The following is a 27,951-nucleotide window of genomic DNA, read 5'->3' on the forward strand; positions in this document are numbered from 1 at the left end:
GATCTTCATTTCCAACATATATACAGTAATTGTACTCTATTCTGTTACCATTGGTTATCCTTACAGTTAGTCCTTCCGATAATCCAAAATTCTGCTTCCAGTAGCGCCATGGTGTTGCTGAAACTACCCACAATCTATTGATCTGATTAAACTATTGGAGTGTTTGGAACTGCCCAATATTAGTGACATTGTGCAGCAGAAAGCAAGTGTTCCCTTTGTTATGCAGCAATGTCATTGAGTGATGAAATTGCTCTGGTTTTGTTAGTCGCTCTGTGTTTTCCTGTTACACAGATTTATATTTGGCTTAGAAATCTGAAATACTCCCAGCATGCACACCGTAAAATGGGTAAACTGCTTCGTGGACGCAGCCATTAGATATATGCAGAAAAATAAAAGAGATATTCTCCGTGAAGTCATTTTCTGGTTAGTTTCCTTCCCTAATGACACAAATATGAATTTAATTTATTCACGGGGGCTTCAACAAACACAAACATTTTTAATTGTATCTGAAGTGTGCCTTTGAAATTAAGGTTTGTTCGCTAATCTGTCTAAATGAGCATGTTACAGTATAAAGCTATGATGGCTGTTACTTCATTATTTCAAATGCCAGATGCCCTGTTTATTACCAGTGAAGGCCATAATATATTATACTTGTCTCTTGGAAATCATTTCATCTACCATTTCTTATCGCTCATCCTCATGCATTGTAGCAACCTACAAACTAAGAAACATCCATTGTATCATGTGACCTCAATTATGTTACAGGTCTGTGTAATGGGTTGAACCAGGCAGGGTGTTTTAGTTATGTTTATTTGGAAAGATAGTTTTGGTCAGTGATCGTAGAAGCTATGAATACTGTATAACACTGGATATACACCTTTACAATCACACTTTCAATGTGATTTCACTTATGTTTCAAAGTCCTGGTCACAGCCATGAGACGTGCGTACACACCTATACAATCTAACTTGTGATCTTTGATTCCTATCTGTCAAAAATATCCACTGAAAAGACACAAAGGCAGGGCTGCTGCTGCAACAATCAGCCGGAACGATCGCTAGTGCACAGGGCCGGCTCCAGGCCTACTAGTACCGTGAGTGAGAAATTTTGAAGCGCCCCTCCCCACCAATACCCTCCTTCTGCGCATGCGCTCTTGGGAAAGTGGGCGTGGCACTGCAACTTTATATTATCTCAAACTATAAATATATATATTTTCACACACCCCTCTACAAATACTATTAGCCTTACACATAACGCCCACAGTAGTGCTCCATACATATAATGTCCCTGGTATAGTGTCAGATACACATAACATTCCAATATAGTGCCAGATGCACATAATGCCCCCAGTAGAGTGCCAGATATACATAATGACCCCAGTAGTGCAAATATTAAACTGCACATAAAACCTGATCTTCACATGCAACTTGTTTCTTCTGATTATTATTACCAGTTATTTATATAGTGTACACATATTCCGCAGCGCTTTTACAGAGAATATTTGGCCATTCATATCAGTCCCTTCCCCACTGAAACTTACAATATTCCCTGTCACGTGTACACACACATACATTCATGCTAGGTTTAATTTTGTTGGGAGCCAATTAACCTAACTGTATATTTTTGCATGATTGAAGGTACAAACACACTCTTAATTAAGGTTCAGTTGTGTCCTCATACACCTAGCCTCAATATGCCATGTGGTGCGAGTGAGCCACAGCTTGCGCTGAGCGTCCTTTTTGCGTGAATGTACATCATGGTTGCAGCCTGCTTCAAGAGACTGCACTGACTAATTGATATGCAACAGTTGTATATCCATGTGCAAGCCGTGTCGTACAGGACCTGGCCGGCTAAGAAAGTATGTTTGGCTGGACTGCAGCAATAGTGTATGAGGACACATCTGTATCTCATGAATGGATCAGGAATCGAAACAATGGCCCAACGATTGTACAGGTGTGTACCCAGTTTAAGACTTTGTTCATATACACTGCTCAAAAAAATAAAGGGAACACTTAAACAACACAATGTAACTCCAAGTCAGTCACACTTCTGTGAAATCAAACTGTCCACTTAGGAAGCAACTCTGATTGACAATCAATTTCACATGCTGTTGTGCAAATGGAATAGACAACAGGTGGAAATTATAGGCAATTAGCAAGACACCCCCAATAAAGGAATTGTTCTGCAGGTGGTGACCACAGACCACTTCTCAGCTCCTATGCTTTCTGGCTGATGTTTTGGTCACTTTTGAAAGCTGGCGGTGCTTTCACTCTAGTGGTAGCATGAGACGCCACTGGCGCCCTGCTCTCTTCACAGATGAAAGCAGGTTCTCACTGAGCACATGTGACAGAGTCTGGAGACGCCAAGGAGAACATTCTGCTGCCTGCAACATCCTCCAGCATGACTGGTTTGGCAGTGGGTAGTAATGGTGTGGGGTGGCATTTCTTTGGGAGGCCGCACAGCCCTCCATGTGCTCGCCAGAGGTAGCCTGACTGCCATTAGGTACCGAGATGAGATCCTCAGACCCCTTGTGAGACCATATGCTGGTGCGGTTGGCCCTGGGTTCCTCCTAATGCAAGACAATGCTAGACCTCATGTGGCTGGAGTGTGTCAGTAGTTCCTGCAAGACGAAGGCATTGATGCTATGGACTGGCCCGCTCATTCCCCAGATCTGAATCCAATTGAGCACATCTGGGACATCATGTCTCGCTCCATCCACCAACGCCACTTGGCACCACACACTGTCCAGGAGTTGGCGGATACTTTAGTCCAGGTCTGGGAGGAGATCCCTCAGGAGACCATCCGCCACCTCATCAGGAGCATGCCCAGGCGTTGTAGGGAGGTCATACAGGCACGTGGAGGCCACACACACTACTGAGCCTCATTTTGACTTGTTTTAAGGACATTACATCAAAGTTGGATCAGCCTGTAGTGTGTTTTTCCACTTTAATTTTGAGTGTGACTCCAAATCCAGACCTCCATGGGTTAATAAATTTGATTTCCATTGATAATTTTTGTGTGATTTTGCTGTCCGCACATTCAACTATGTAAAGAACAAGGTAATAAGAATATTTCATTCATTCAGATCTAGGATGTGTTATTTTAGTGTTCCCTTTATTTTTTTGAGCAGTGTATTAAAAGCATATATGGGAAATTTGTAATTTATAAAATCTAAACTGTATCTGTAATTGACACCTATTATCCTAGTAAGGTGATGTATATTTAAAAAATATGTACTATGATTATATGGTTTTAATGTTCACTAAATATGTAATTTCAGTTTTCAATGAAACTTTAATAGCTACTTATGCATACATTGAATTAAAAAAAAAGTCGGCAGTATCTGCCTGTTGGCCTGCAGGTGTCACTGTTGCAAAAGCTGTGTATATAAAGCGTTAGCCCCCCCACCTCTCCTGTGGTACTTGCTGGCTAGATCTTTTTTTCTTTTTCTTTTTTTTTTTCTCTAAAGCTGTTAATATTTGAATAATGCATCACACAACTGTGGTTAGGACCTTGTTGTTCCCAGTGCTTGGAAAAGTGTCAGCGGTTACAACTAATGTCGTCTTCTCAGTAGTAGGATGTATGGAAGCCTTAGACAGTCACTAAAATGTTGGCCCTCTGTGGCACTGGTAGCAATGTAGCATCTCTGGGCTTGACTCCTGATCCGGCTGACAATGCAAACTCCTCTAGTCTTTGATCTTCTGCTTTCCTTCATATGACCTCTGCTGACAGATAATTTATTTCTTTTTAATCCATTCGAGAATATTAAATCCTTAAGGGTCAATGTTACTCTTTCTTGTTCAAAGCCATGCTAATTTGCAGTGCAGTTTTCATTGTAAATATTATACAGCAAAGCCATCTTGTCTTCTTAAAATCTGCTCCTTTCCAAAGAACAAAGATCTCGTTTCCTGCAGCAATGAAGAGACGATTTCTGCATCTTACCTCTTCCATATAAAACATTAAGCTTGAGAATATACAGAGCTGGTCTGTGCTGTATTCTCCGTACAGCATCTAAGGTCAGAGGGAAGTGAGGGAGGACTATGGTTACTAGATAGCAGTCTGTAAAGAAATCAGTTTTATATAACTGCTTTAATGTATTCATAAGAATGGAAGGCATAGATGTAAGTATATAAACCTTTTTACCATCTTTTGTATCTAAAGCACCATTATGCACCATTGTATGTTGATGGGGACGGGATACAAATAACATACAAAAACATGAAAGATGAGATCAAAATCTAATAACCAATGGGGTCAATTCAATTCAACGCGGATTGACTAGCGCCAAGAGGAAGCTTCCGAAGCTATTCAGTTTAGCGCAATGCTGTCCCCTCCGAGCGTGCGAGCAGAAATCTGACAGAACTAGGTCCGCGAAGCTGTTTTGTGACCTAGCGCTGCGCAAACAGCATCGCAGCAAGGCAGTTTAGTCATCTCGCAATTTAACACTCTGTATGGTCCGGGAATACAGGCATTCTCTGGCTTAGCATCACGCTGAATTGAATAGCGATATTCAATCCACGTTGAAGTGAATGACCCAATGTATAAAGTATAATGTTTATAAATTGGGATGTGTGTCTTTTTACTTTTTGCACTCATGGGCATGCAGATTTTGGTATTTCTGGTGATCCCTATTCACATTCACTGTTTGTGTACATCGTTACGTGTCTGAAAATTCAATGTGCAGAGTTTCTTTATAAGCACATTGCTTGTTCAGGTAAGTTCACCTAAGATGCGTTATGAAGTAGATGCCAAGATAAAAGTAACTGCAAAACCAGGATTATGGAAATGCTACATTTTAACATTTCAATTACTTCCATTAAATTTCACGACGCAGACTTTAAACATCTGTAAATCCATATGCTCCTATGGTGGACGTACCTCACGTGTCTTGTTTGTGGAACTTCACCCTGACCTTTATTGCAGAGTTGACAACTTAGGATTCTCCCCCCCCCCCCCCCCCTACATATTTTAGTATACCACATGGACATGTCACCCGCAGAATGCATGGAGGTATATAGAAACATAGAATTTGACGGCAGATAAGAACCACTTGGCCCATCTAGTCTGCCCTTTTTACTTTTTATCCTTTAGGTAATCGCCACCCTTTTTGAACCTTAATTCTTTGTAAGGATATTCATATGAATTAAGTATATGTCCTACAGCTTCTGAAAATTAAATATAGCAGCGCTGCCCACATAGCAACCTGTCAGATTTGAGCTATTGTTTATCTTGTTTAGCAAATCTACCCTCGAGTGACATTTTAGTATATTGTCTATAATATCAGGCATTCCCAACCTCAGTCCTCAAGGCACACACACTAACAGTGCAGGTTTTAGTTATATCCATGCTTGAGCACAGGTGACTTAATTATTACCTCAGTTATTTTGTTGTAATCCTCTGTGCTGCAGTTTGGATATCACTAAAACCTGCACTGTTACAGTAGTGTTCTCTGAGGGCTGAGGTTGGGAAAGAAATAGTTTTCTGCTTTGAAGACTGGATAGTAAAGGCGGGTACTCACTGATAGATATATCTGCAGATCAATTGATCGGCAGATATATCTATGGACGGATCGGGCAGTGTACTGTGCATACATACTGCTCGATCCGTCGGGGACTGACTTCAATCACCGCCGGCCACCGCAGCACGTGTACGGGCGGCCACACAGACAGCGATGCGCCAATATATCGGTAGATATATTGGCCATTGGCTGTGCTGCAGGGCCGACGCGATATGTCTGTGAACGACAGAGTTCACAGACATATCACCCGTACACAGTGACCGACGGACCCGCGATATATCGGCAGTTCAACAGAACGGCCGATATATCGGCCAATGTGTATCCACCTTAAGCGCTATGACCTTAAGCACAACCGTTAGCGCTATGACTACCGCTGTAACATGTAGGTTCTGTAGCACGCGTGAGTCCTGTAGCCTTTTGTGGCCAGTATGAGAGTTTTTTACGTTGGGAGACTATATAAAGGGAGAGATTACAAAGAGGTAGAGAATTGGCTAATTATCAAGTTAATGTAAAGTCTGCTTTGGGTTATGTGTAGCGCTACAAGATGTAGTTGGAGTCATGCAAAAGGAACATTATTATGTACGAATTCCTCCTTGTTTTAATCAAGCAAATGCAAAGGGGAAATTAAAGAAATCTGAGTAATTTTAGAGGCTCTAGTGACATGCCGAGATTGCTGAGTGCCTGGTTTAATACATTGTACAGCTTGTTCTTTCCTACTAGAACAACTTGTTTATTATAATTTTCACAGAGAAATAATATATACTACGCACAATCTAGAATGTGTTTAAAGGTCTGTCAGAACGATGGTTAGGATAGGATGGATAGATTTCCCATAATGCTCTGGAGCAGCTGTCCTAGGTGGAAGACTTACCCTGTTTTCTGTAAATACAACAGTCTCACAAAGCAAGCATGTATTAGCGATGGACATCTGAAGTCCAGCATTGAATGGTTTCAGGGCTGCAGACATCGAACCATGAGATATGATATCTACTAGCCATCGCATTGAAACTGTTTGATGGTATAACCATTGGTGCTATACAGTGCACATGTGCAGAAGCAGCCAGAGCTTCATACATGAGCATGCGTGCTGTGGACGCTACTCCTGGGTGTCTGCAGCTGAATTCAGACAGTCAACCATTGGATGGGCATCAGAAAGCAGCATCCAGTGGCTTGCGACCATCGAAACCCTGCTATTTTATGGAAGAATATTAACCATCCGTTTCTGATATCCATCCCTAGCATGTAACTGATGTGCATTTTTCTTATCTATCATCCTAGAGATGGGAGGAGAAACTGCTGTACTCTGATGGGTGTAATATGTTCATTATCATATTTTCTGGGTGGTATTTGCAGACGAAAAACACATAAGACGTTTGAATGCCACACCTGCCAATGTGTGCATTCACACCCACATTTTTGCTAGGCTTGTTCTGGCTGCTGCTCCTAAGTTATGATGGCAGCACCTCTCCTATGACGCTGAGTATTCGGAAATGTAACCGTTGTACCTTGCACTGGTGTTTTGTACAAACGTTAGATTGTAGGAAAATACTCCCCCTTCCCCCCAGCACTCGTGTTGCCTTCAGGCTCCATATCTACTGGTGATTTATGATAGCCTATAGGAAATGTATAATTCTGTGATCTCAAGGAGCCTGGTCATAAGTCTTCTACATATTTATATTGGTCCCTTGTTTTATTATCATCTGAAGCATTCTGAATAATCCTGCCCTTAAGTAAAGGTATTTATACAAAGGTGCCCCTGTGTGTCAGGGATTCATTCCATTCTAGTAGCTTTTCATGTGATCTTGTTACATTTTATTTTGCTTTCCTAGCAGCATTGAATATTTGGAGTCCTCATACTTGGCCGAGACCTTGACATTGTTACATACCACAATACAAGACCTCACTTGTATACATGTTTTATACATAGTTGTCCTTTTTATTTTTTTTATTTTAGGCCAATCAATTAGAGCAAGAAGAACAGTGGAAGCCGTCGAGCAGGATGCGTACAAATATGAACTCGGACATATTCCCACTGAATGGGAAGGTAATTGTCATGTATTTTCTCCTCCTTGATTAGAAACAGGTAGCACAAAGCCAGGTGATTTGTTTCTGTGTATGGTTGTGTACGTGTGCAAATATTGTTTTAGAAACTATACTGTCATTTTGTTTATACTGTATAATGGAAACCTCTTTTATTAAACAAAACACTAATTGTGTCACAACACTAGGTTGGGGTTCAGGTCCCTTGGGCTAGCTGAGCATGCTGGTGTACTGGAGAAGCTGTATGGCCTAATCATGATGTTCCTCACTGGGCCAGCCCATAGTAAGGAGACAGGCCGCTGCAGTCCACAGCTGGATTACACAAATCTGCATAGGCTGTGCAGGACGGGTTAGTTGAAGTGTAGGCACTGAAGCAGAATGCAGGTGTGCAGGATACACTGAGAAAATGGACCAGCACAGCCTTTGCTGTATGCACAGACGTGCAGGTTTACGGGATTGCCCAAATGCTGGAACTTGAGGACTGGTAATTTTGAGGATGTATCGCAGGAACCTGGAGCCAAGGTATTAGCTTTTGATTGCCAGCATTTTCTGACTTAAATAGGATGTAGTGCCGTAACGAATGATTGGACAATCCGATCACATGACTGGGACCTGCTGTAGACTGATTAGTTGGACCTCTGGAGGACGTCATTCTGAGATGGCATCTCCCACATATTGGAGCAAGTAAGTTTTTGGGGTTGTGAGGCATCACTGTGGGAACCCTGAGGGACCAAAGGGCACACTGCTGGACACGTTAAAGGGAAACCAGGATTCGGTGTATGACCAATACGGTTCAAATGTCTCTTTTGATCAAAGACTGCTGTTTAAGAACTGGGCTGTTTTTTTTTTTTTTTAGATGTTTCTTAGCAATCTTTTCTGGGTTTTCTAATCTTGAGGCTTTTGAATGGTTTGCTCATCTGGTGAACCCTCTGTATTTGCTTTTGTGAAATCTTCTCTTTATGGTAGACTTGGATAATGATATGCCTACCTTATGGAGAGTATGCTTCACTTGGCTGGATGTTGCGAAGGGGTTTCTCTATACCATGGAAAGGAATGTGTGATCATCACCACTGTTGTCTTCCGTGGACATCCAGGCTTTTTTGTGTTATTAAGCATACCAGTGCGTTCTTTTTTCTTAGAATATACAAACTGTTGATTGGCCACTTCAAAGGTACCCGCTATCTTTGATGGATTGTTTTTGTAGCCTAAGGATGGCTTGTGTCGCTTGCATTCAGAGCTCCTGTGACCGCATGTTGTGGGTTCACAGAGACCGCTTCCCAAAGCAGCTCCAGAGTTTTTGCCTGCAAATAACATAGTAATAGCCTGTCCATAACAAAGCTGTTGAGTCAACTGCATAATTACTTTTGGTCCCTTGAAAAAGATGGGGCTACATATTAAACAGCTGTAATTCCTACATCCTTCCTCCAATTTGGAAGTGAATACCCTAAAATGAAAGCTGATATTCTGTTCCTTAAAACCATATTCATTATATAACTATATAAGATATAGTCACAATATGACATTCTGCAATGGAGGATTAGGGTTTGGCTATGGGAGGGGAGGGTTATGGTAGGCACTAGATCAGGGAACTTTTTTTTACCTTTTACCCCAAAATATATTTAGATACGCCGACGTTACCTCCTTGATTTGAAAGGAAGGAAATCGTATATTATTGTGCATATATACTGGTTATCACTGTTTATATGGCATTTCTGAGATACTGTCTGCGTGCGTGCGTGCGTGCGTGTGTGTGTGTGTGTGTGTGTGTGTGTGTGTGTGTGTGTATGTATGTGTGTATGTATATATATATATATATATATAAAAAAATGTATTATTATTTTCGCCCCAAAACACCAGAATGAATGTAAGAACGATGGATAAGGGGGGGTGGGACGTGGGACACGACATTTAGGAGACAGATGGTCACATCCTCACCTCAGTAATGTCAGTGGGAATTTCTCGCTGTTATGTGGGCCACTGTCTAATCCTGCGGAACTCCGTCAGCGGTCAGCCACAGAACACTTCAAGTTCTGTTTGTGGGTTGGCGGTCGGCGGGCGGGAGGACAGCGCAGGACGGGCCGTGTGAGGGAGCGCGGTGTGACATCAGCACGTCACATCACAAACCGGCTGGTGCTGTGTCTCTGCAGTCTCGGTAACGCGTCCATTACCCCCAGGAATTTAATTTTTACCCCATTTGGGGTAAATTTACCCCTGTTCCCTGACCACTACACTAGGGGGAGGGGTAGTGTTAGGCTATGGGAGGGGAGGGTTATGGTAGGCACTAGGGGGAGGGGTAGTGTTAGGCTATGGGAGGGGAGGTTTATTGTTAGGCACTAGGGAGAGGATTAGGGTTAGGCTATGGGAGGGGAGGGCTATTGTTAGGCACTAGGGGGAGGATTAGGTTTAGGCTATGGGAGGAGAGGGTTATGGAAGGCACTAGGGGGAGGGGTAGTGTTAGGCTATGGGAGGGGAGAGTTATGGTTAGGCACTAGGGGGAAGGTTAGGGTTAGGCTATGGGAGGGGAGGGTTATGGTTAGGGACTGGGGGGGGGGGTTATGTTAGGCCTAGGGGGGGGGTTTGAGTTAGTCATACTTACTGCAGGAAGCTGCACAGGATCTGACAGCATGTATTCTGATGGAAGACATCGCTGGAGCTGTCAAACCAGCCGTGCTTAGACATCCATATGCAGAGTTACTCCTATTAGTCAGGAAAGATGCGGCACTCCACAGGCTTTTTCAGTGTTTTAAAGTGCAAATTTAATGCATAATGCCAATGCCAATATTTCAAGACTGGGACGGTCTTTTCATCAAGGTGTACAAAACATGAATGGTACATAATGCAGTGCTTCCCTTTATATAGGCACGTAACCAGTGATAGTGCAGCATTTTCACAGCATGCATTGAAGTTTTATTATTGGTTATATGCCTGTATAAAGGTAAGCACAAGTCTATGTATCAGTTATGTTTTTCACACCTTGATGGAAAGACCGCCCCAGTATGTGTGCGTATAAAGTTAGGGTAGGACTGAGTAGTGGTTTTACCTGCATGCTAACATTCTTGGGCTTTTCCATTAAAATGTGAAGCCTTAAATATAAAATGAAGATGGATAAATAGTCACCATGGTGATAAGACAGTTCCGTCCTCTGCCCACCTACAGCCTGTTACTCCGTAAAGGAGCCATGTATGACATGTTAATATCTTGCACGTTTTTAGGTCTGGATTTACCATTGGCAGAACCAATGTGTAATGGATGGTAGTCTACACAGTGAATGTCTTAACCAGGGTTGAAGGTTTATTAACGTGTCAGGTACAGGTTGCAGGGTAACACAGAGTTAATGCAGGTACACCTGTATGAACAGTATGCAGGCAGGGATAATGCAGGGCAGCACTGGTGGGACACACACTTCTATACACTTAGTGTGTATTGGCAGACCCTTACATTCTCCGTTATGGAGGAGACGCTGGGGCACACTCCTCGCTATGGAGGAGTACGGAGGGAGTCGCACATTCACATTAATGCATTACGGTCAGAGGTTGCGGTGGTGACGCACCTTCTGCAGTACCCAGAATGTAAGCAGGAGGAGGCAGAACGTTGATCACTCTCCTCTCACCAATTCTGACACCCAGTGCTGCACAGGCTCCAAACTTTCCAGAGTCAGACTTTATTTACTTCTTATTTAGGTCACACTCTACAGAAATATTTGAGTAGTTTACATGGTTACTCCTGTGTTTTAAGTAAAAATGTAGAGAGCTTAGCAGAATAATCTGAGCACCAAAAGTAAGCGGAGCTCCCTGTGCTTGCACTCTTTCTGGAAAGATATTTCTCTGAATGAATCCCCGGGGCTCTGGAAGCCTGCTTACTCCTACACTGTGCCCTGGGGACACTGTGCTCTGGCTTCTCTGCTTCATTGTGAAAGAGGTTACACTGTGAGAAGCCCAGAAGATCTAACCACTCTCATGTGAGGGCCATGGCCTTGCAGATATGTCATGACCCCTTGCTGATCGCCAAGAGCTCCAGCCTCGTTCCTCCATTTTCCATGACAAAAATGCTAAATTCCTTGCTGGAGGCAGCTTATGACCAGATAGCTCACCGAGGTTCACATCTTGGACACTGTGTGATGGCAGTAGCAGCGAATAACACCCCAGCTTCCTGTTCTCTGGTGTCAGATCCAAAGCTGTGCTTTTCCCCTGAGCAAGGAGTGGCGCACTGTCTCTACAGTAGCACCTAGGCCCTGACTACCAAGACCTGAGCCACATAACACTGTAACCTGTTACCTGTCTCGCTTAAAGATACTATTATCTAGGTTGGTAAGTGTATTGTACGTAGAGCGTTAATTGCTAGTGTTACAGTTAGGCCTAGATTTTAAGTTCTGCTCTGTTTGTTAACCTTTTTCTGGAAGAGTGATGTGGTGAAACGCGAGGCCCTCGCTATACTGCGTTTCTTACTGTAAGTGTACAGGGCATTGTTACCCCCATATTAAAGTTTCCCAGCTATTCGTGTGACTAAGGGAGTCTGTCCAGGGACGCGCTGTCCTCCAGATAGCTGAATTATATTTTCTGCTGCGGGGTACACTGGGCTCCACAAGGATAGACATAGGGGGGTGTAGAGTAGGATCTTGATCTGAGGCACCAACAGGCTGAAAAGCTTTGACTGTTCCCAGAATGCATAGCGCTGCCTCCTCTATAACCCCGCCTCCCTGCACAGGAGCTCAGTTTTGTAGTTGGTGTCGCAGATAGCAGGCACATAACAGAGGGGCTGCTCTGGGCAGCCCTGAGAAGAGCTTTTTAGAAGAAAAGTGAAGACTTCAAGGGCAGCAGCAGTGTGTATATGTCTTTTGACATTCACTGCTGCAGCTCCATCTCTCCCCAGCGGCGCTGTACACTCCCGAGCCCTGGTTGCCGGGTAACTACAGCAGGAGGCTCCGGTTTTCTTCCATGGTCAGGCACACACGACGGGGGCTCTCCGGGATCGCGTGGCCACGCTTCGGGAGGTGGTGAGTGGGTCCCGCTTGCGGGACCCGTACTTTATCGCGATCCGGCGCGGTCAGTGGGAGGCGGGCCGCGCGCGCTGGCGGTGGACACTGTGGCAGTACAGGCGATCCCACTAGATCACCAGGGCATGGGTGCAGGTCAGGTTTTCCCTTTAAAACCATTTTAACAGTAGCCCACAGTACCCGGTGGTTTTGCCAGCAGGGGGATAAGGCTTAGACCTGGAGCCCCTCCCCCAGCCCCAAGGCGCCATTTCCCGCAAATGTTCCCGCCCTGGAGCTGCATATCTGTCTCTTCCTCACTCCCTGTCAGTGTCTGGGCGCCATTTCTCTCAGCTACACTGTTCCTGGGACTGCTTGGGCAAATTCTCCTGTGTAAAGTAGAGATGAGCGCCGGAAATTTTTCGGGTTTTGTGTTTTGGTTTTGGGTTCGGTTCCGCGGCCGTGTTTTGGGTTCGACCGCGTTTTGGCAAAACCTCACCGAATTTTTTTTGTCGGATTCGGGTGTGTTTTGGATTCGGGTGTTTTTTTCAAAAAACCCTAAAAAACAGCTTAAATCATAGAATTTGGGGGTCATTTTGATCCCAAAGTATTATTAACCTCAAAAACCATAATTTCCACTAATTTTCAGTCTATTCTGAATACCTCACACCTCACAATATTATTTTTAGTCCTAAAATTTGCACCGAGGTCGCTGTGTGAGTAAGATAAGCGACCCTAGTGGCCGACACAAACACCGGGCCCATCTAGGAGTGGCACTGCAGTGTCACGCAGGATGTCCCTTCCAAAAAACCCTCCCCAAACAGCACATGACGCAAAGAAAAAAAGAGGCGCAATGAGGTAGCTGACTGTGTGAGTAAGATAAGCGACCCTAGTGGCCGACACAAACACCGGGCCCATCTAGGAGTGGCACTGCAGTGTCACGCAGGATGTCCCTTCCAAAAAACCCTCCCCAAACAGCACATGTCGCAAAGAAAAAAAGAGGCGCAATGAGGTAGCTGTGTGAGTAAGATAAGCGACCCTAGTGGCCGACACAAACACCGGGCCCATCTAGGAGTGGCACTGCAGTGTCACGCAGGATGTCCCTTCCAAAAAACCCTCCCCAAACAGCACATGACGCAAAGAAAAAAAGAGGCGCAATGAGGTAGCTGACTGTGTGAGTAAGATAAGCGACCCTAGTGGCCGACACAAACACCGGGCCCATCTAGGAGTGGCACTGCAGTGTCACGCAGGATGTCCCTTCCAAGAAACCCTCCCCAAACAGCACATGACGCAAAGAAAAAAAGAGGCGCAATGAGGTAGCTGACTGTGTGAGTAAGATAAGCGACCCTAGAGGCCGACACAAACACCGGGCCCATCTAGGAGTGGCACTGCAGTGTCACGCAGGATGGCCCTTCCAAAAAACCCTCCCCAAACAGCACATGACGCAAAGAAAAAGAAAAGAAAAAAGAGGTGCAAGATGGAATTGTCCTTGGGCCCTCCCACCCACCCTTATGTTGTATAAACAAAACAGGACATGCACACTTTAACCAACCCATCATTTCAGTGACAGGGTCTGTCACACGACTGTGACTGATATGACGGGTTGGTTTGGACCCCCCCCAAAAAAGAAGCAATTAATCTCTCCTTGCACAAACTGGCTCTACAGAGGCAAGATGTCCACCTCATCATCATCCTCCGATATATCACCGTGTACATCCCCCTCCTCACAGATTATCAATTCGTCCCCACTGGAATCCACCATCTCAGCTCCCTGTGTACTTTGTGGAGGCAATTGCTGCTGGTCAATGTCTCCGCGGAGGAATTGATTATAATTCATTTTAATGAACATCATCTTCTCCACATTTTCTGGATGTAACCTCGTACGCCGATTGCTGACAAGGTGAGCGGCGGCACTAAACACTCTTTCGGAGTACACACTTGTGGGAGGGCAACTTAGGTAGAATAAAGCCAGTTTGTGCAAGGGCCTCCAAATTGCCTCTTTTTCCTGCCAGTATAAGTACGGACTGTGTGACGTGCCTACTTGGATGCGGTCACTCATATAATCCTCCACCATTATTTCAATGGGGAGAGAATCATATGCAGTGCCAGTAGACGACATGTCCGTATCCGTAATCGTTGTCAGGTCCTTCAGTCCGGACCAGATGTCAGCATCAGCAGTCGCTCCAGACTGCCCTGCATCACCGCCAGCGGGTGGGCTCGGAATTCTGAGCCTTTTCCTCGCACCCCCAGTTGCGGGAGAATGTGAAGGAGGAGATGTTGACAGGTCGCGTTCCGCTTGACTTGACAATTTTCTCACCAGCAGGTCTTTCAACCCCAGCAGACTTGTGTCTGCCGGAAAGAGAGATCCAAGGTAGGCTTTAAATCTAGGATCGAGCACGGTGGCCAAAATGTAGTGCTCTGATTTCAACAGATTCACCACCCGTGAATCCTTGTTAAGCGAATTAAGGGCTCCATCCACAAGTCCCACATGCCTAGCGGAATCGCTCCGTGTTAGCTCCTCCTTCAATGTCTCCAGCTTCTTCTGCAAAAGCCTGATGAGGGGAATGACCTGACTCAGGCTGGCAGTGTCTGAACTGACTTCACGTGTGGCAAGTTCAAAGGGCATCAGAACCTTGCACAACGTTGAAATCATTCTCCACTGCGCTTGAGACAGGTGCATTCCACCTCCTATATCGTGCTCAATTGTATAGGCTTGAATGGCCTTTTGCTGCTCCTCCAACCTCTGAAGCATATAGAGGGTTGAATTCCACCTCGTTACCACTTCTTGCTTCAGATGATGGCAGGGCAGGTTCAGTAGTTTTTGGTGGTGCTCCAGTCTTCTGTACGTGGTGCCTGTACGCCGAAAGTGTCCCGCAATTCTTCTGGCCACCGACAGCATCTCTTGCACGCCCCTGTCGTTTTTTAAAAAATTCTGCACCACCAAATTCAAGGTATGTGCTAAACATGGGACGTGCTGGAATTTGCCCATATTTAATGCACACACAATATTGCTGGCGTTGTCCGATGCCACAAATCCACAGAGAGTCCAATTGGGGTAAGCCATTCCGCGATGATCTTCCTCAGTTGCCGTAAGAGGTTTTCAGCTGTGTGCGTATTCTGGAAACCGGTGATACAAAGCGTAGCCTGCCTAGGAAAGAGTTGGCGTTTGCGAGATGCTGCTACTGGTGCCGCCGCTGCTGTTCTTGCGGCGGGAGTCCATACATCTACCCAGTGGGCTGTCACAGTCATATAGTCCTGACCTTGCCCTGCTCCACTTGTCCACATGTCCGTGGTTAAGTGGACATTGGGTACAACTGCATTTTTTAGGACACTGGTGAGTCTTTTTCTGACGTCCGTGTACATTCTCGGTATCGCCTGCCTAGAGAAGTGGAACCTAGATGGTATTTGGTAACGGGGGCACACTGCCTCAATAAATTGTCTAGTTCCCTGTGAACTAACGGCGGATACCGGACGCACGTCTAACACCAACATAGTTGTCAAGGCCTCAGTTATCCGCTTTGCAGCAGGATGACTGCTGTGATATTTCATCTTCCTCGCAAAGGACTGTTGAACAGTCAATTGCTTACTGGAAGTAGTACAAGTGGGCTTACGACTTCCCCTCTGGGATGACCATCGACTCCCAGCAGCAACAACAGCAGCGCCAGCAGCAGTAGGCGTTACACGCAAGGATGCATCGGAGGAATCCCAGGCAGGAGAGGAATCATCAGAATTGCCAGTGACATGGCCTGCAGGACTATTGGCATTCCTGGGGAAGGAGGAAATTGACACTGAGGGAGTTGGTGGGGTGGTTTGCGTGAGCTTGGTTACAAGAGGAAGGGATTTACTGGTCAGTGGACTGCTTCCGCTGTCGGCCAAAGTTTTTGAACTTGTCACTGACTTATTATGAATGCGCTGCAGGTGACGTATAAGGGAGGATGTTCCGAGGTGGTTAACGTCCTTACCCCTACTTATTACAGCTTGACAAAGGGAACACACGGCTTGACAAATGTTGTCCGCATTTCTGGTGAAATGCTTCCACACCGAAGAGCTGATTTTTTTGGTATTTTCACCAGGCATGTCAACGGCCATATTCCTCCCACGGACAACAGGTGTCTCCCCGGGTGCCTGACTTAAACAAACCACCTCACCATCAAAATCCTCCTGGTCAATTTCCTCCCCAGCGCCAGCAACACCCATATCCTCCTCATCCTGGTGTACTTCAACACTGACATCTTCAATCTGACTATCAGGAACTGGACTGCGGGTGCTCCTTCCAGCACTTGCAGGGGGCGTGCAAATGGTGGAAGGCGCATGCTCTTCACGTCCAGTGTTGGGAAGGTCAGGCATCGCAACCGACACAATTGGACTCTCCTTGTGGATTTGGGATTTCGAAGAACGCACAGTTCTTTGCTGTGCTTTTTCCAGCTTGAGTCTTTTCATTTTTCTAGCAAGAGGCTGAGTGCTTCCATCCTCATGTGAAGCTGAACCACTAGCCATGAACATAGGCCAGGGCCTCAGCCGTTCCTTGCCACTCCGTGTGGTAAATGGCATATTGGCAAGTTTACGCTTCTCCTCCGACAATTTTATTTTAGGTTTTGGAGTCCTTTTTTTACTGATATTTGGTGTTTTGGATTTGACATGCTCTGTACTATGACATTGGGCATCGGCCTTGGCAGACGACGTTGCTGGCATTTCATCGTCTTGGCCATGACTAGTGGCAGCAGCTTCAGCACGAGGTGGAAGCGGATCTTGATCTTTCCCTAATTTTGGAACCTCAACATTTTTGTTCTCCATATTTTAATAGGCACAACTAAAAGGCACATCAGGTAAACAATGGAGATGGATGGATACTAGTATACAATTATGGATGGACTGCCGAGTGCCGACACAGAGGTAGCTACAGCCGTGGACTACCGTACTGTACTGTGTCTGCTGCTAATATAGACTGGTTGATAATGAGATGTAGAATGTATGTATAAAGAAGAAAGAAAAAAAAACCACGGGTAGGTGGTATACAATTATGGACGGACTGCCGAGTGCCGACACAGAGGTAGCTACAGCCGTGGACTACCGTACTGTACTGTGTCTGCTGCTAATATAGACTGGATGATAATGAGATGTAGTATGTATAAAGAAGAAAGAAAAAAAAACCACGGGTAGGTGGTATACAATTATGGACGGACTGCCGAGTGCCGACACAGAGGTAGCTACAGCCGTGGACTACCGTACTGTACTGTGTCTGCTGCTAATATAGACTGGATGATAATGAGATGTAGTATGTATAAAGAAGAAAGAAAAAAAAAACCACGGGTAGGTGGTATACAATTATGGATGGACTGCCGAGTGCCGACACAGAGGTAGCTACAGCCGTGGACTACCGTACTGTACTGTGTCTGCTGCTAATATAGACTGGATGATAATGAGATGTAGTATGTATAAAGAAGAGAAAAAAAACCACGGGTAGGTGGTATACAATTATGGATGGACTGCCGAGTGCCGACACAGAGGTAGCTACAGCCGTGGACTACCGTACTGTACTGTGTCTGCTGCTAATATAGACTGGATGATAATGAGATGTAGTATGTATAAAGAAGAAGAAAAAAACCACGGGTAGGTGGTATACAATTATGGATGGACTGCCGAGTGCCGACACAGAGGTAGCTACAGCCGTGGACTACCGTACTGTACTGTGTCTGCTGCTAATATAGACTGGATGATAATGAGATGTAGTATGTATAAAGAAGAAAGAAAAAAAAACCACGGGTAGGTGGTATACAATTATGGACGGACTGCCGAGTGCCGACACACAGGTAGCTACAGCCGTGGACTACCGTACTGTACTGTGTCTGCTGCTAATATAGACTGGATGATAATGAGATGTAGTATGTATAAAGAAGAAAGAAAAAAAAACCACGGGTAGGTGGTATACAATTATGGATGGACTGCCGAGTGCCGACACAGAGGTAGCTACAGCCGTGGACTACCGTACTGTACTGTGTCTGCTGCTAATATAGACTGGATGATAATGAGATGTAGTATGTATAAAGAAGAAAAAAAAAACCACGGGTAGGTGGTATACAATTATGGATGGACTGCCGAGTGCCGACACAGAGGTAGCTACAGCCGTGGACTACCGTACTGTACTGTGTCTGCTGCTAATATAGACTGGATGATAATGAGATGTAGTATGTATAAAGAAGAAAGAAAAAAAAAAACCACGGGTAGGTGGTATACAATTATGGATGGACTGCCGAGTGCCAACACAGAGGTAGCTACAGCCGTGAACTACCGTACTGTGTCTGCTGCGACTGGATGATAAATAATGATATAAAAAATATATATATATCACTACTGCAGCCGGACAGGTATATATTATATAATGACGGACCTGCTGGACACTGTCAGCAGAATGAGTTTTTTATAGAATAAAAAAACACCACACAAGTCACACGACGAGTGTTTAACTTTTTCAGGCAATCACAATATAGTATACTATACTGGTGGTCAGTGTGGTCAGGTCACTGGTCAGTCACACTGGCAGTGGCACTCCTGCAGCAAAAGTGTGCACTGTTTAATTTTAATAATATGTACTCCTGGCTCCTGCTATAACCTATAACTGCTCCCCAGTCTCCCCCACAATTAAGCTGTGTGAGCACAGTCAGATATTATACATAGATGATGCAGCACACTGGGCTGAGCACAGATATGGTATGTGACTGAGTCACTGTGTATCGTTTTTTTCAGGCAGAGAACGGATTATATTAAATAAAACTGCACTGGTGGTCACTGGTCAGTGGTCAGTCACTAGTAAACTCTGCACTCTCTAGTACTCCTAAGCTCCAGTAAATCAAGTGTCTCTGTCTCAATCTCACTCTCTCTCTTCTAATCTAAATGGAGAGGACGCCAGCCACGTCCTCTCCCTATCAATCTCAATGCACGTGTGAAAATGGCGGCGACGCGCGGCTCCTTATATAGAATCCGAGTCTCGCGATAGAATCCGAGCCTCGCGAGAATCCGACAGCGTCATGATGACGTTCGGGCGCGCTCGGGTTAACCGAGCAAGGCGGGAAGATCCGAGTCGCTCGGATCCGTGTAAAAAAAGCTGAAGTTCGGGCGGGTTCGGATTCCGAGGAACCGAACCCGCTCATCTCTAGTGTAAAGCCGCCTGGTTGTCAGCGCTGTGACTTTTTCATGACACTTAAGTATTCTACCTGCCTATTAGACAGTGTTAGTAAGAAAGAGTGCATTTAGTCATGGGTTTCTAGTACAATTACCCTGTGATATACATCCAGTTCTTACTGTGCAGTGTTATATCTATTGACTACATAGCTATACAAGCTGGTCCAGTGCAGTATTATTGTTAGTAATAACCTCTGCATTGTACAACTGTGACTATATATGTGTGCATTAGTTTGCTGAGTGGTTTCCATTTCGTGTCTCTCACTAAACTTGCTATCTAAATATTCTATAACCTGAGGTGGCTTGGTGCGTCAGGTTTTATATTTATATAGGATTTCACAAGATATACTTTAATACGTATTTTTCTCTGTGATTTTAGTCACCGTATCTCTCCTATATCTCTGCTTGTGCTGACTACACTGCGCAGGGGTTTTGGTAAGAGGTATTGTGCTGCTGCCAATTGTACTGTGTTACCTAATACTGCAAGTTATATCATGTCTGCTTCTGAAGGTAACGGTTCTGGGGCGGAACACACTGCTGGTGTTGCTGAAGCCACAGATCTATATGGGGAGAATATAGCAGCTGTGGGCTCTGGTTCTGGGGGCTCCTTGCCCCCCAGTGGGACTGTGGCAACGGAGATCCATAATGACCCACCGTGGGCTGCTTTTTCCACGCTTCTGCATACGCTAGTTAAAAAATTAACACCCCCTATGGGACCCCCTATGCCGGTACAACTGTATGTGGTCCCTGCAGCTAACCCGCCGTGGGCGGACAATTTATCTGCTCAATTGAAGAAGTTGAACCAGTCCCTGACTACTAAAACGTCTGACCCTCGCTCGCCTAAGACCAAGGGGTCCTCTAAGCGAGCTCTTCTCTCCTCACAATCCACTGCTGTCACTGACACCTCGTCTGATGAAGATGGCACTTACACTGACCCAACAGATTCTGACTCAGATACTGCTGATGGGGGAGGGTAGTTCACATGTGGATGTTCCTCATCTTTTGGAGGCTATTAAGTTGATTTCTCTAACGTCCTAGAGGATGCTGGGGACTCCGTAAGGACCATGGGGAATAGACGGGCTCCGCAGGAGATAGGGCGCTTTAAGAAAGCTTTGGATTCTGGGTGTGCACTGGCTCCTCCCTCTATGTCCCTCTTCCAGACCTCAGTTTTACACTGTGCCCAGAGGATGAAGGGCGCACTGCAGGGAGCTCTCTTGAGTTCTTTGCTACAGAAAGCATTTTTGTTTGGATTTTTACTTTTTCACAGGGAGCACTGCTGGCAACAGGCTCCCTGCATCGAGGGACTGAGGAGAGAGGGGCAGACCTACTTAACTGATAGGATCTGCTTCCTCGGCTACTGGACACCATTAGCTTCAGAGGGGGTGAACACTGGTTCGTCCTGGGCGTCCACCCCCGGAGCCACGCCGCCGTTCTCCTCACAGAGCCAGAAGAACAGAAGCAAGAAGACATCTCAGGCGGCAGAAGCCTTCAGCTTCACAGAGGTAACGCACAGCACTGCAGCTGTGCGTCATTGCTCCACATCACCTCACACACTCCGGTCACTGTATGGGTGCAGGGCGCAGGGGGGGCGCCCTGGGCAGCAATAATAACACCTCTTAGATGGCAAATAGGTATATACATGTACAGCTGGGCACTGTACATGTATATAATTGAGCCCCTGCCATTTTACACGATTTTGAGCGGGACAGAAGCCCGCCGCCGAGGGGGCGGGGATTCTCCCTCAGCACTCGCCAGCGCCATTTCTCTCTCCACAGAACGCTGAGAGGAAGCTCCCCGGACTCTCCTCTGCTTACACGCGGTGAAGGGAGTTTAAAAAGAGAGGGGGGGGCACATAATTGGCGGATAAAGTATAACAGAGCGCTGCTGGGGAAAAGCATTCTGTGTTGGTCTCCAGGTTGTTGCGCTGGGGTGTGTGCTGGCATACTCTCTCTCTGTCTCTCCAAAGGGCCTTTCAGGGGATACTGTCTTCAGGAAAAAGTTTCCCTGGGTGTGTGCAGTGTGTCGGTACGTGTGTGTCGACATGTTTAATGAGGAAGGCTCGCTTAATGTGGAGGGGGAGTGCTTGAATGTAAGGTCACCGTCGGCAACGCCGACACCGGACTGGGTGGATATGCTGAATGTCTTGAATGCAAATGTAAATCTCCTGCATAAAAGATTAGACAAGGCTGAAGCTAGGGATCAGTCAGGTAGCCAGTCCGTGCCTGTCCCTGTGGTTCCAGGACCTTCAGGGTCTCAAAAGCGCCCCATATCCCAGGTCGCTGACACAGATACCGACACAGATACTGACTCTAGTGTCGACTATGAGGATGCAAAATTACAGCCGAAGGTGGCAAAAGGTATTAGGTACATGATTATTGCCATAAAAGAGGTTTTGCATATCACGGAGGAACCCCCTGTCCCTGAAACGAGGGTTCACATGTATAAAGGGAAAAAGCCTGAGGTCACGTTTCCGTCCTCATTTGAGCTAAGCGAATTATGCGAAAAGGCTTGGGAATCTCCGGATAGGAGACTCCATGTTCCCAAAAGGATTCTCATGGCGTATCCTTTTCCACAGAAGGATCGGATACGATGGGAATCTGCGCCTAAAGTAGACAAGGCGCTGACACGCTTATCCAAGAAGGTGGCACTGCCTTCTCTGGATACTGCTTCCCTCAAGGATCCTGCTGATCGCAAGCAGGAAATTACCATGAAGCACATTTACACACATTCAGGAACTATAGTTAGGCCGGCCATGGCGTCGGCCTGGGTTTGTAGTTCTGTCGTGGCATGGGCAGACTCTTTATCTACGGAGATGGACACCTTAGATAGGGATACCATTCTAATGACCATGAAGCATATCAGAGATGCTGCCTTGTATATGAGGGATGCTCAGATAGACATTTGTTTACTAAGCTCTAGAATAAACGCTATGTCTATTTCTGCTAGGCGGCTCTTGTGGACCCGACAGTGGACGGGAGACGCTGACTCAAAGCGGCATATGGAGTCATTGCCTTACAAGGGGGAGGAGTTGTTTGGAGAAGGCCTCTCGGACCTAGTCTCACTGCTACGGCCGGTAAATCAAATTTTTTACCTTATGTTCCCCCGCAGCATTGTACGAAGGTACCACATTATCAAATGCAGTCCTTTCGTTCCAATAAAAACAAGAAGGTACGAGGATCGTCCTTCGTTGCCAGAGGCAAAGGTAAGGGAAAAAAGCTGCACCCAGCTAGTTCCCGGGAGCAGAAGTCCTCCCCTACTTCCGCAAAGTCCACAGCATGACGCTGGGGCTTTCCGGGGGGGGGGGGGGTGTCAAATCAAGTGGGGGCACGTCTTCGTCTTTTCAGCCACGTCTGGGTTCAATCACAGGTGGATCCCTGGGCAATAGAGATGGTTTCCCAGGGATACAGACTGGAATTCGAAGACATGCCCCCTCGCTGGTTTTTCAAATCGGCTCTGCCGGCTTCCCCGTCAGAGAGGGAGCTAGTGTTAGCGGCAATTCACAAATTGTACATTCAACAGGTGATAATCAAAGTTCCTCATCTCCAGCAAAGAGAGGGTTGTTATTCATCCCTGTTTGTGGTACCGAAACCGGACGGTTCGGTCAGACCCATTCTAAATCTAAAATCCCTGAACCTGTACTTGAAGAGGTTCAAGTTCAAAATGGAATCGCTCAGAATGGTCATCGCCAGCCTGGAGGGAGGGGATTGGATGGTGTCCCTGGACATAAAGGATGCGTACCTTCATGTTCCGATTTTCCCCCCTCACCAGGCGTTTCTGAGGTTTGCAGTACAGGATTGTCACTACCAATTTCAGACGTTGCCATTTGGTCTTTCCACGGCCCCGAGAATTTTCACCAAGGTAATGGCGGAAATGATGGTGCTCCTGCGCAAGCAGGGAGTCACAATTATCCCGTACTTGGACGATCTCCTTATAAAGGCGAGATCTCGGGAGAAGTTGCTGGACAGCGTGTCTCTGTCCGTGAAGACGTTGCAGATGCACTGCTGGATTCTCAATTTACCGAAATCCCAGCTAGTACCTGCAACGCGTCTGACCTTTTTGGGCCTGATTCTAGACACAGACCAAAAAAGGAGTTTTTCTGCCGATGGAGAAGGCTCAGGAGCTCATAGCCCTGGTCAGGAACCCTTTAAAGCCGAAAAAGGTTTCGGTGCATCATTGCACAAAGGTTCTGGGGAAGATGGTGGCTTCATACGAGGCCATCCCCTTCGGCAGGTTCCATGCGAGGACTTTCCAATGGGACCTATTGGACAAATGGTCCGGGTCCCATCTACATATGCAGAAACGGATCACCCTATCTCCCAGGGCCAGGGTATCTCTCCTGTGGTGGCTGCACAGTGCTCACCTCCTAGAGGGTCGCAGGTTTGGCATTCAGGACTGGATCCTCGTGACCACGGACGCGAGCCTCCGAGGTTGGGGGGCTGTCGCACTGGGAAGAAATTTCCAAGGTCTCTGGTCAAGCCTAGAGACTTGTCTCCACATCAATGTCCTGGAGTTAAGGGCCATTTACAACGCCCTACGCCAGGCGGAGGAGTGGCTTCAGAACAAACCGGTTCTGATTCAGTCGGACAATATCACGGCAGTGGCTCATGTAAACCGCCAAGGCGGCACAAGGAGCAGAGTGGCCATGGCAGAGGCGACCAGGATTCTGCGCTGGGCGGAAGGCCATGTAAGCGCACTATCAGCAGTGTTCATCCCGGGGGTGGACAACTGGGAGGCGGACTTCCTCAGCAGGCACGACCTGCAACCGGGAGAGTGGGGACTTCATCAAGAAGTCTTCACACAGATCGTGGATCGGTGGGGACTGCCTCAGATAGACATGATGGCGTCCCGTCTCAACAAAAAGCTAAAGAGGTATTGCGCCAGGTCAAGAGACCCTCAGGCGGTAGCGGTAGACGCTCTGGTGACACCATGGGTGTTCAGATCGGTCTATGTGTTTCCTCTTCTGCCTCTCATACCCAAGGTGTTGAGATTAATAAGACTGAGAAGGGTCAGAACAATTCTCATTGTTCCAGATTGGCCAAGGAGGACTTGGTATCCGGATCTGCAAAAGTTGCTCACAGAAGATCCGTGGCCTCTTCCTCTAAGGCAGGACCTGCTGCAGCAGGGGCCCTGTCTGTTCCAAGACTTACCGCGGCTGCATTTGACGGCATGGCGGTTGAACGCCTGATCCTAGCTGAAAAATGGATTCCGGAGGAGGTCATTCCTACCCTGACCAAGGCTAGGAAGGATGTGACATCGAAACATTATCACCGTATATGGCGGAAATATGTTTCTTGGTGTGAGGCCAGAGCTGCTCTTATGGAGGAGTTCCATTTGGGCTGTCTGCTTCATTTCCTTCAAACGCGAGTTAATTTGGGCCTACAATTAGGGTCCATAAAGGTCCAAATTTCGGCCTTATCCATTTTCTTTCAAAGAGAATTGGCTTCTCTTCCTGAAGTACAGACTTGTGAAGGGAGTGCTGCATATTCAGCCTCCCTTTGTACCTCCGGTGGCGCCTTGGGATCTTAACGTGGTATTAAGTTTCCTCAAGTCACCTTGGTTTGAACCACTCAAAACAGTGGAGTTGAAATACCTCACTTGGAAAGTGGTCATGTTGTTGGCCTTGACTTCTGCAAGGCGTGTTTCGGAATTAGCGGCTTTATCATATAAAAGCCCATACCTAATTTTTCACGTGGATAGGGCAGAGTTGAGGACTCGTCCTCAATTTCTGCCCAAGGTGGTCTCATCTTTTCATATGAACCAACCTATTGTCGTGCCTGTGGCTACACGGAACTTGGAGGACTCCGAGTCCCTGGATGTGGTCAGGGCTTTGAAGATTTACGTGACCAGAACAGCTAGGATCAGGAAGACTGAAGCTCTGTTTGTTCTGTATGCGGCCAACAAGGTTGGCGCTCCTGCTTCAAAGCAGACAATTGCTCGCTGGATCTGTAACACGATTCAGCAGGCGCATTCTACGGCAGGATTGCCATTGCCTAAATCGGTTAAGGCCCATTCCACTAAGAAGGTGGGCTCTTGTTGGGCGGCTGCCCGAGGGGTCTCGGCACTACAACTGTGCCGAGCTGCTACTTGGTTGGGGTCAAACACCTTTGCAAAGTTCTATAAGTTTTATACCCTGGCTGAGGAGGACCTCCTGTTTGCTCAATCGGTGCTGCAGAGTCATCTGCACTCTCCCGCCCGTTTGGGAGCTTTGGTATAATCCCCATGGTCCTTACGGAGTCCCCAGCATCCTCTAGGACGTTAGAGAAAATAGGATTTTACTTACCGGTAAATCTATTTCTCGTAGTCCGTAGAGGATGCTGGGCGCCCGTCCCAAGTGCGGACTTCTTCTGCAAGACTTGTATATAGTTATTGCTTACATAAGGGTTACGTTATAGTTGGTCGGTCTTGAACCGAGGCTAGGTTACTTGTTCATACTGTTAACTGGGTAGTTTATCACAAGTTATACGGTGTGATTGGTGTGGCTGGTATGAATCTCGCCCTTTGGTTACATAAATCCTTTCCTCGTACTGTTCATATCCTCTGGGCACAGTTTCTCTAACTGAGGTCTGGAGGAGGGACATAGTGGGAGGAGCCAGTGCACACCCAGAATCCAAAGCTTTCTTAAAGTGCCCTATCTCCTGCGGAGCCCGTCTATTCCCCATGGTCCTTACGGAGTCCCCAGCATCCTCTACGGACTACGAGAAATAGATTTACCGGTAAGTAAAATCCTATGTTTACAGATTACGGATGATCCTGAGCCATCCGTCCCTCCTAAGAAACCAGATAGGTTCAAGCGTCAGAAGGTGGTTTAAACAAGTTTTACCTCACTCTGACCACCTAGTGGATATACGTCAGGAACCCTGGTAAAACCCGGGTAAGAAGTTTGTGCCTCAAAAGAAGATGCTGGCTCGCTATCCCCTCGCACCAGAGCTGTCTAAAAATTGGGAAACGCCTCATCCAGTAGACTCGCATGTGGCTAGGATGGTGGTTTCCTCAGCTCTACCTGTCACTACCGTCACGTCTCTAAAAGAGCCTACGGATAAACGTGTGGAGGGTTGTCTGAAAGCGATTTACACCCTCACGGGTGCTGCACAAAGGCCCACTATTGCAGCGACATGGGCTGCGGAGGCTATTGAAGCATGGGCCTTGGAGTTAGAAGCTGAAATCTCTTCTGACCATGCTAGATAATGCTTGTCTTATATTGTCACAGCTTCCCGCTATATTAAAGAGGCGGCTTCTGATGCCGGTATCCTAGGAGCCAAGGCCTCTACTACATCAGTCCTGGCTCGATGGATTTTGTGGCTGAGATCCTGGTCTGTGGATCTGGACTCTAGAAAAACCCTGGAGGTACTCCCTTTCAAGGGAGATATTCTGTTTGGAGAGGACTTAAATAAGATTGTGGCTGACTTGGCTACTGCCAAAACCACATGTCTGCCAAGTACCGCTCCTTCTGTGTCGAAGGCTAAAGGTAATTCCTTTCGCCCCTTTCGTCCTTCAGGTAAAGCAAAAGGTCAGGCATACAACAAGCAGACCCGCACTTCCAAACCTGGTAAGCCAAAGCCCAAAAGAGCCTGGGCGGCCCGTCAGCCAGCTTCCAAGACCGATAAGCCTGCCGCATGACGGGGCGGGCCTCCCCCTGGGGGATCCCAGGGTGGGGGGCCGGCTTCTAGGGTATACCCAGGAATGGTTGAAGACCACTTCAGATGCCTGGGTACGGGAAGTTGTCACTCGAGGTTACGCCATAGCCTTCAAAAGCCGACCCCCTCATCGATTTTGCCGAACAGACCAGACAAAGGCAAACACTCTACATTCAGTGGTACAGACCCTCCTGAATACAGGAGTCCTAGTACAGGAGCCTCTTGCGCAGAGGGGCTGGGGGTACTATTCTCCGCTGTTTCTAGTCCCGAAACCGAATGGGTCCTCCCGGCCCATTCGCAACCTCAAGGCATTGAACAGGTTTGTGAAGGTTTCCAAGTTCCGTATGGAAACCCTTCGCTCTATAGTTCTGACCTTGGAACCTGGGGACTACTACGTGGTCTCCCTGGACATACAGGATGCTTACCTGCATATTCCTATAGCAGCGTTACATCAACAATACCTGAGGTTTGCGATTGGCAATCTCCATTACCAGTTTCGGGCGTTACCTTTTGGTTTAACTACGGCTCCGCGAGTCTTCACCAAAGTTATGGCGGTGATGACGGTTGTACTCCGCCGTCAAGGGGTCAGGATACTGCCGTATCTGGACGAC

At 46.6% G+C, this 27,951-nt stretch overlaps 1 protein-coding gene across 1 annotated transcript in view; it reads left to right on the forward strand.

Moving 5' to 3' along the window:
* Positions 1 to 27,951, forward strand: part of NDUFAF2 (NADH:ubiquinone oxidoreductase complex assembly factor 2) — a 284,230-nt gene that overhangs the window by 149,716 nt on the left and 106,563 nt on the right. Inside the window, exon 2 of the mRNA XM_063962888.1 lies at positions 7,473 to 7,562. Coding sequence (XP_063818958.1) covers positions 7,473 to 7,562 — 90 coding nt within the window. The remainder of the gene's footprint in view (positions 1 to 7,472; positions 7,563 to 27,951) is intronic.

The sequence above is a fragment of the Pseudophryne corroboree genome, chromosome 1 (assembly GCF_028390025.1).
Source record: "Pseudophryne corroboree isolate aPseCor3 chromosome 1, aPseCor3.hap2, whole genome shotgun sequence".
NCBI classification, from domain to species: Eukaryota; Metazoa; Chordata; class Amphibia; order Anura; family Myobatrachidae; genus Pseudophryne; species Pseudophryne corroboree.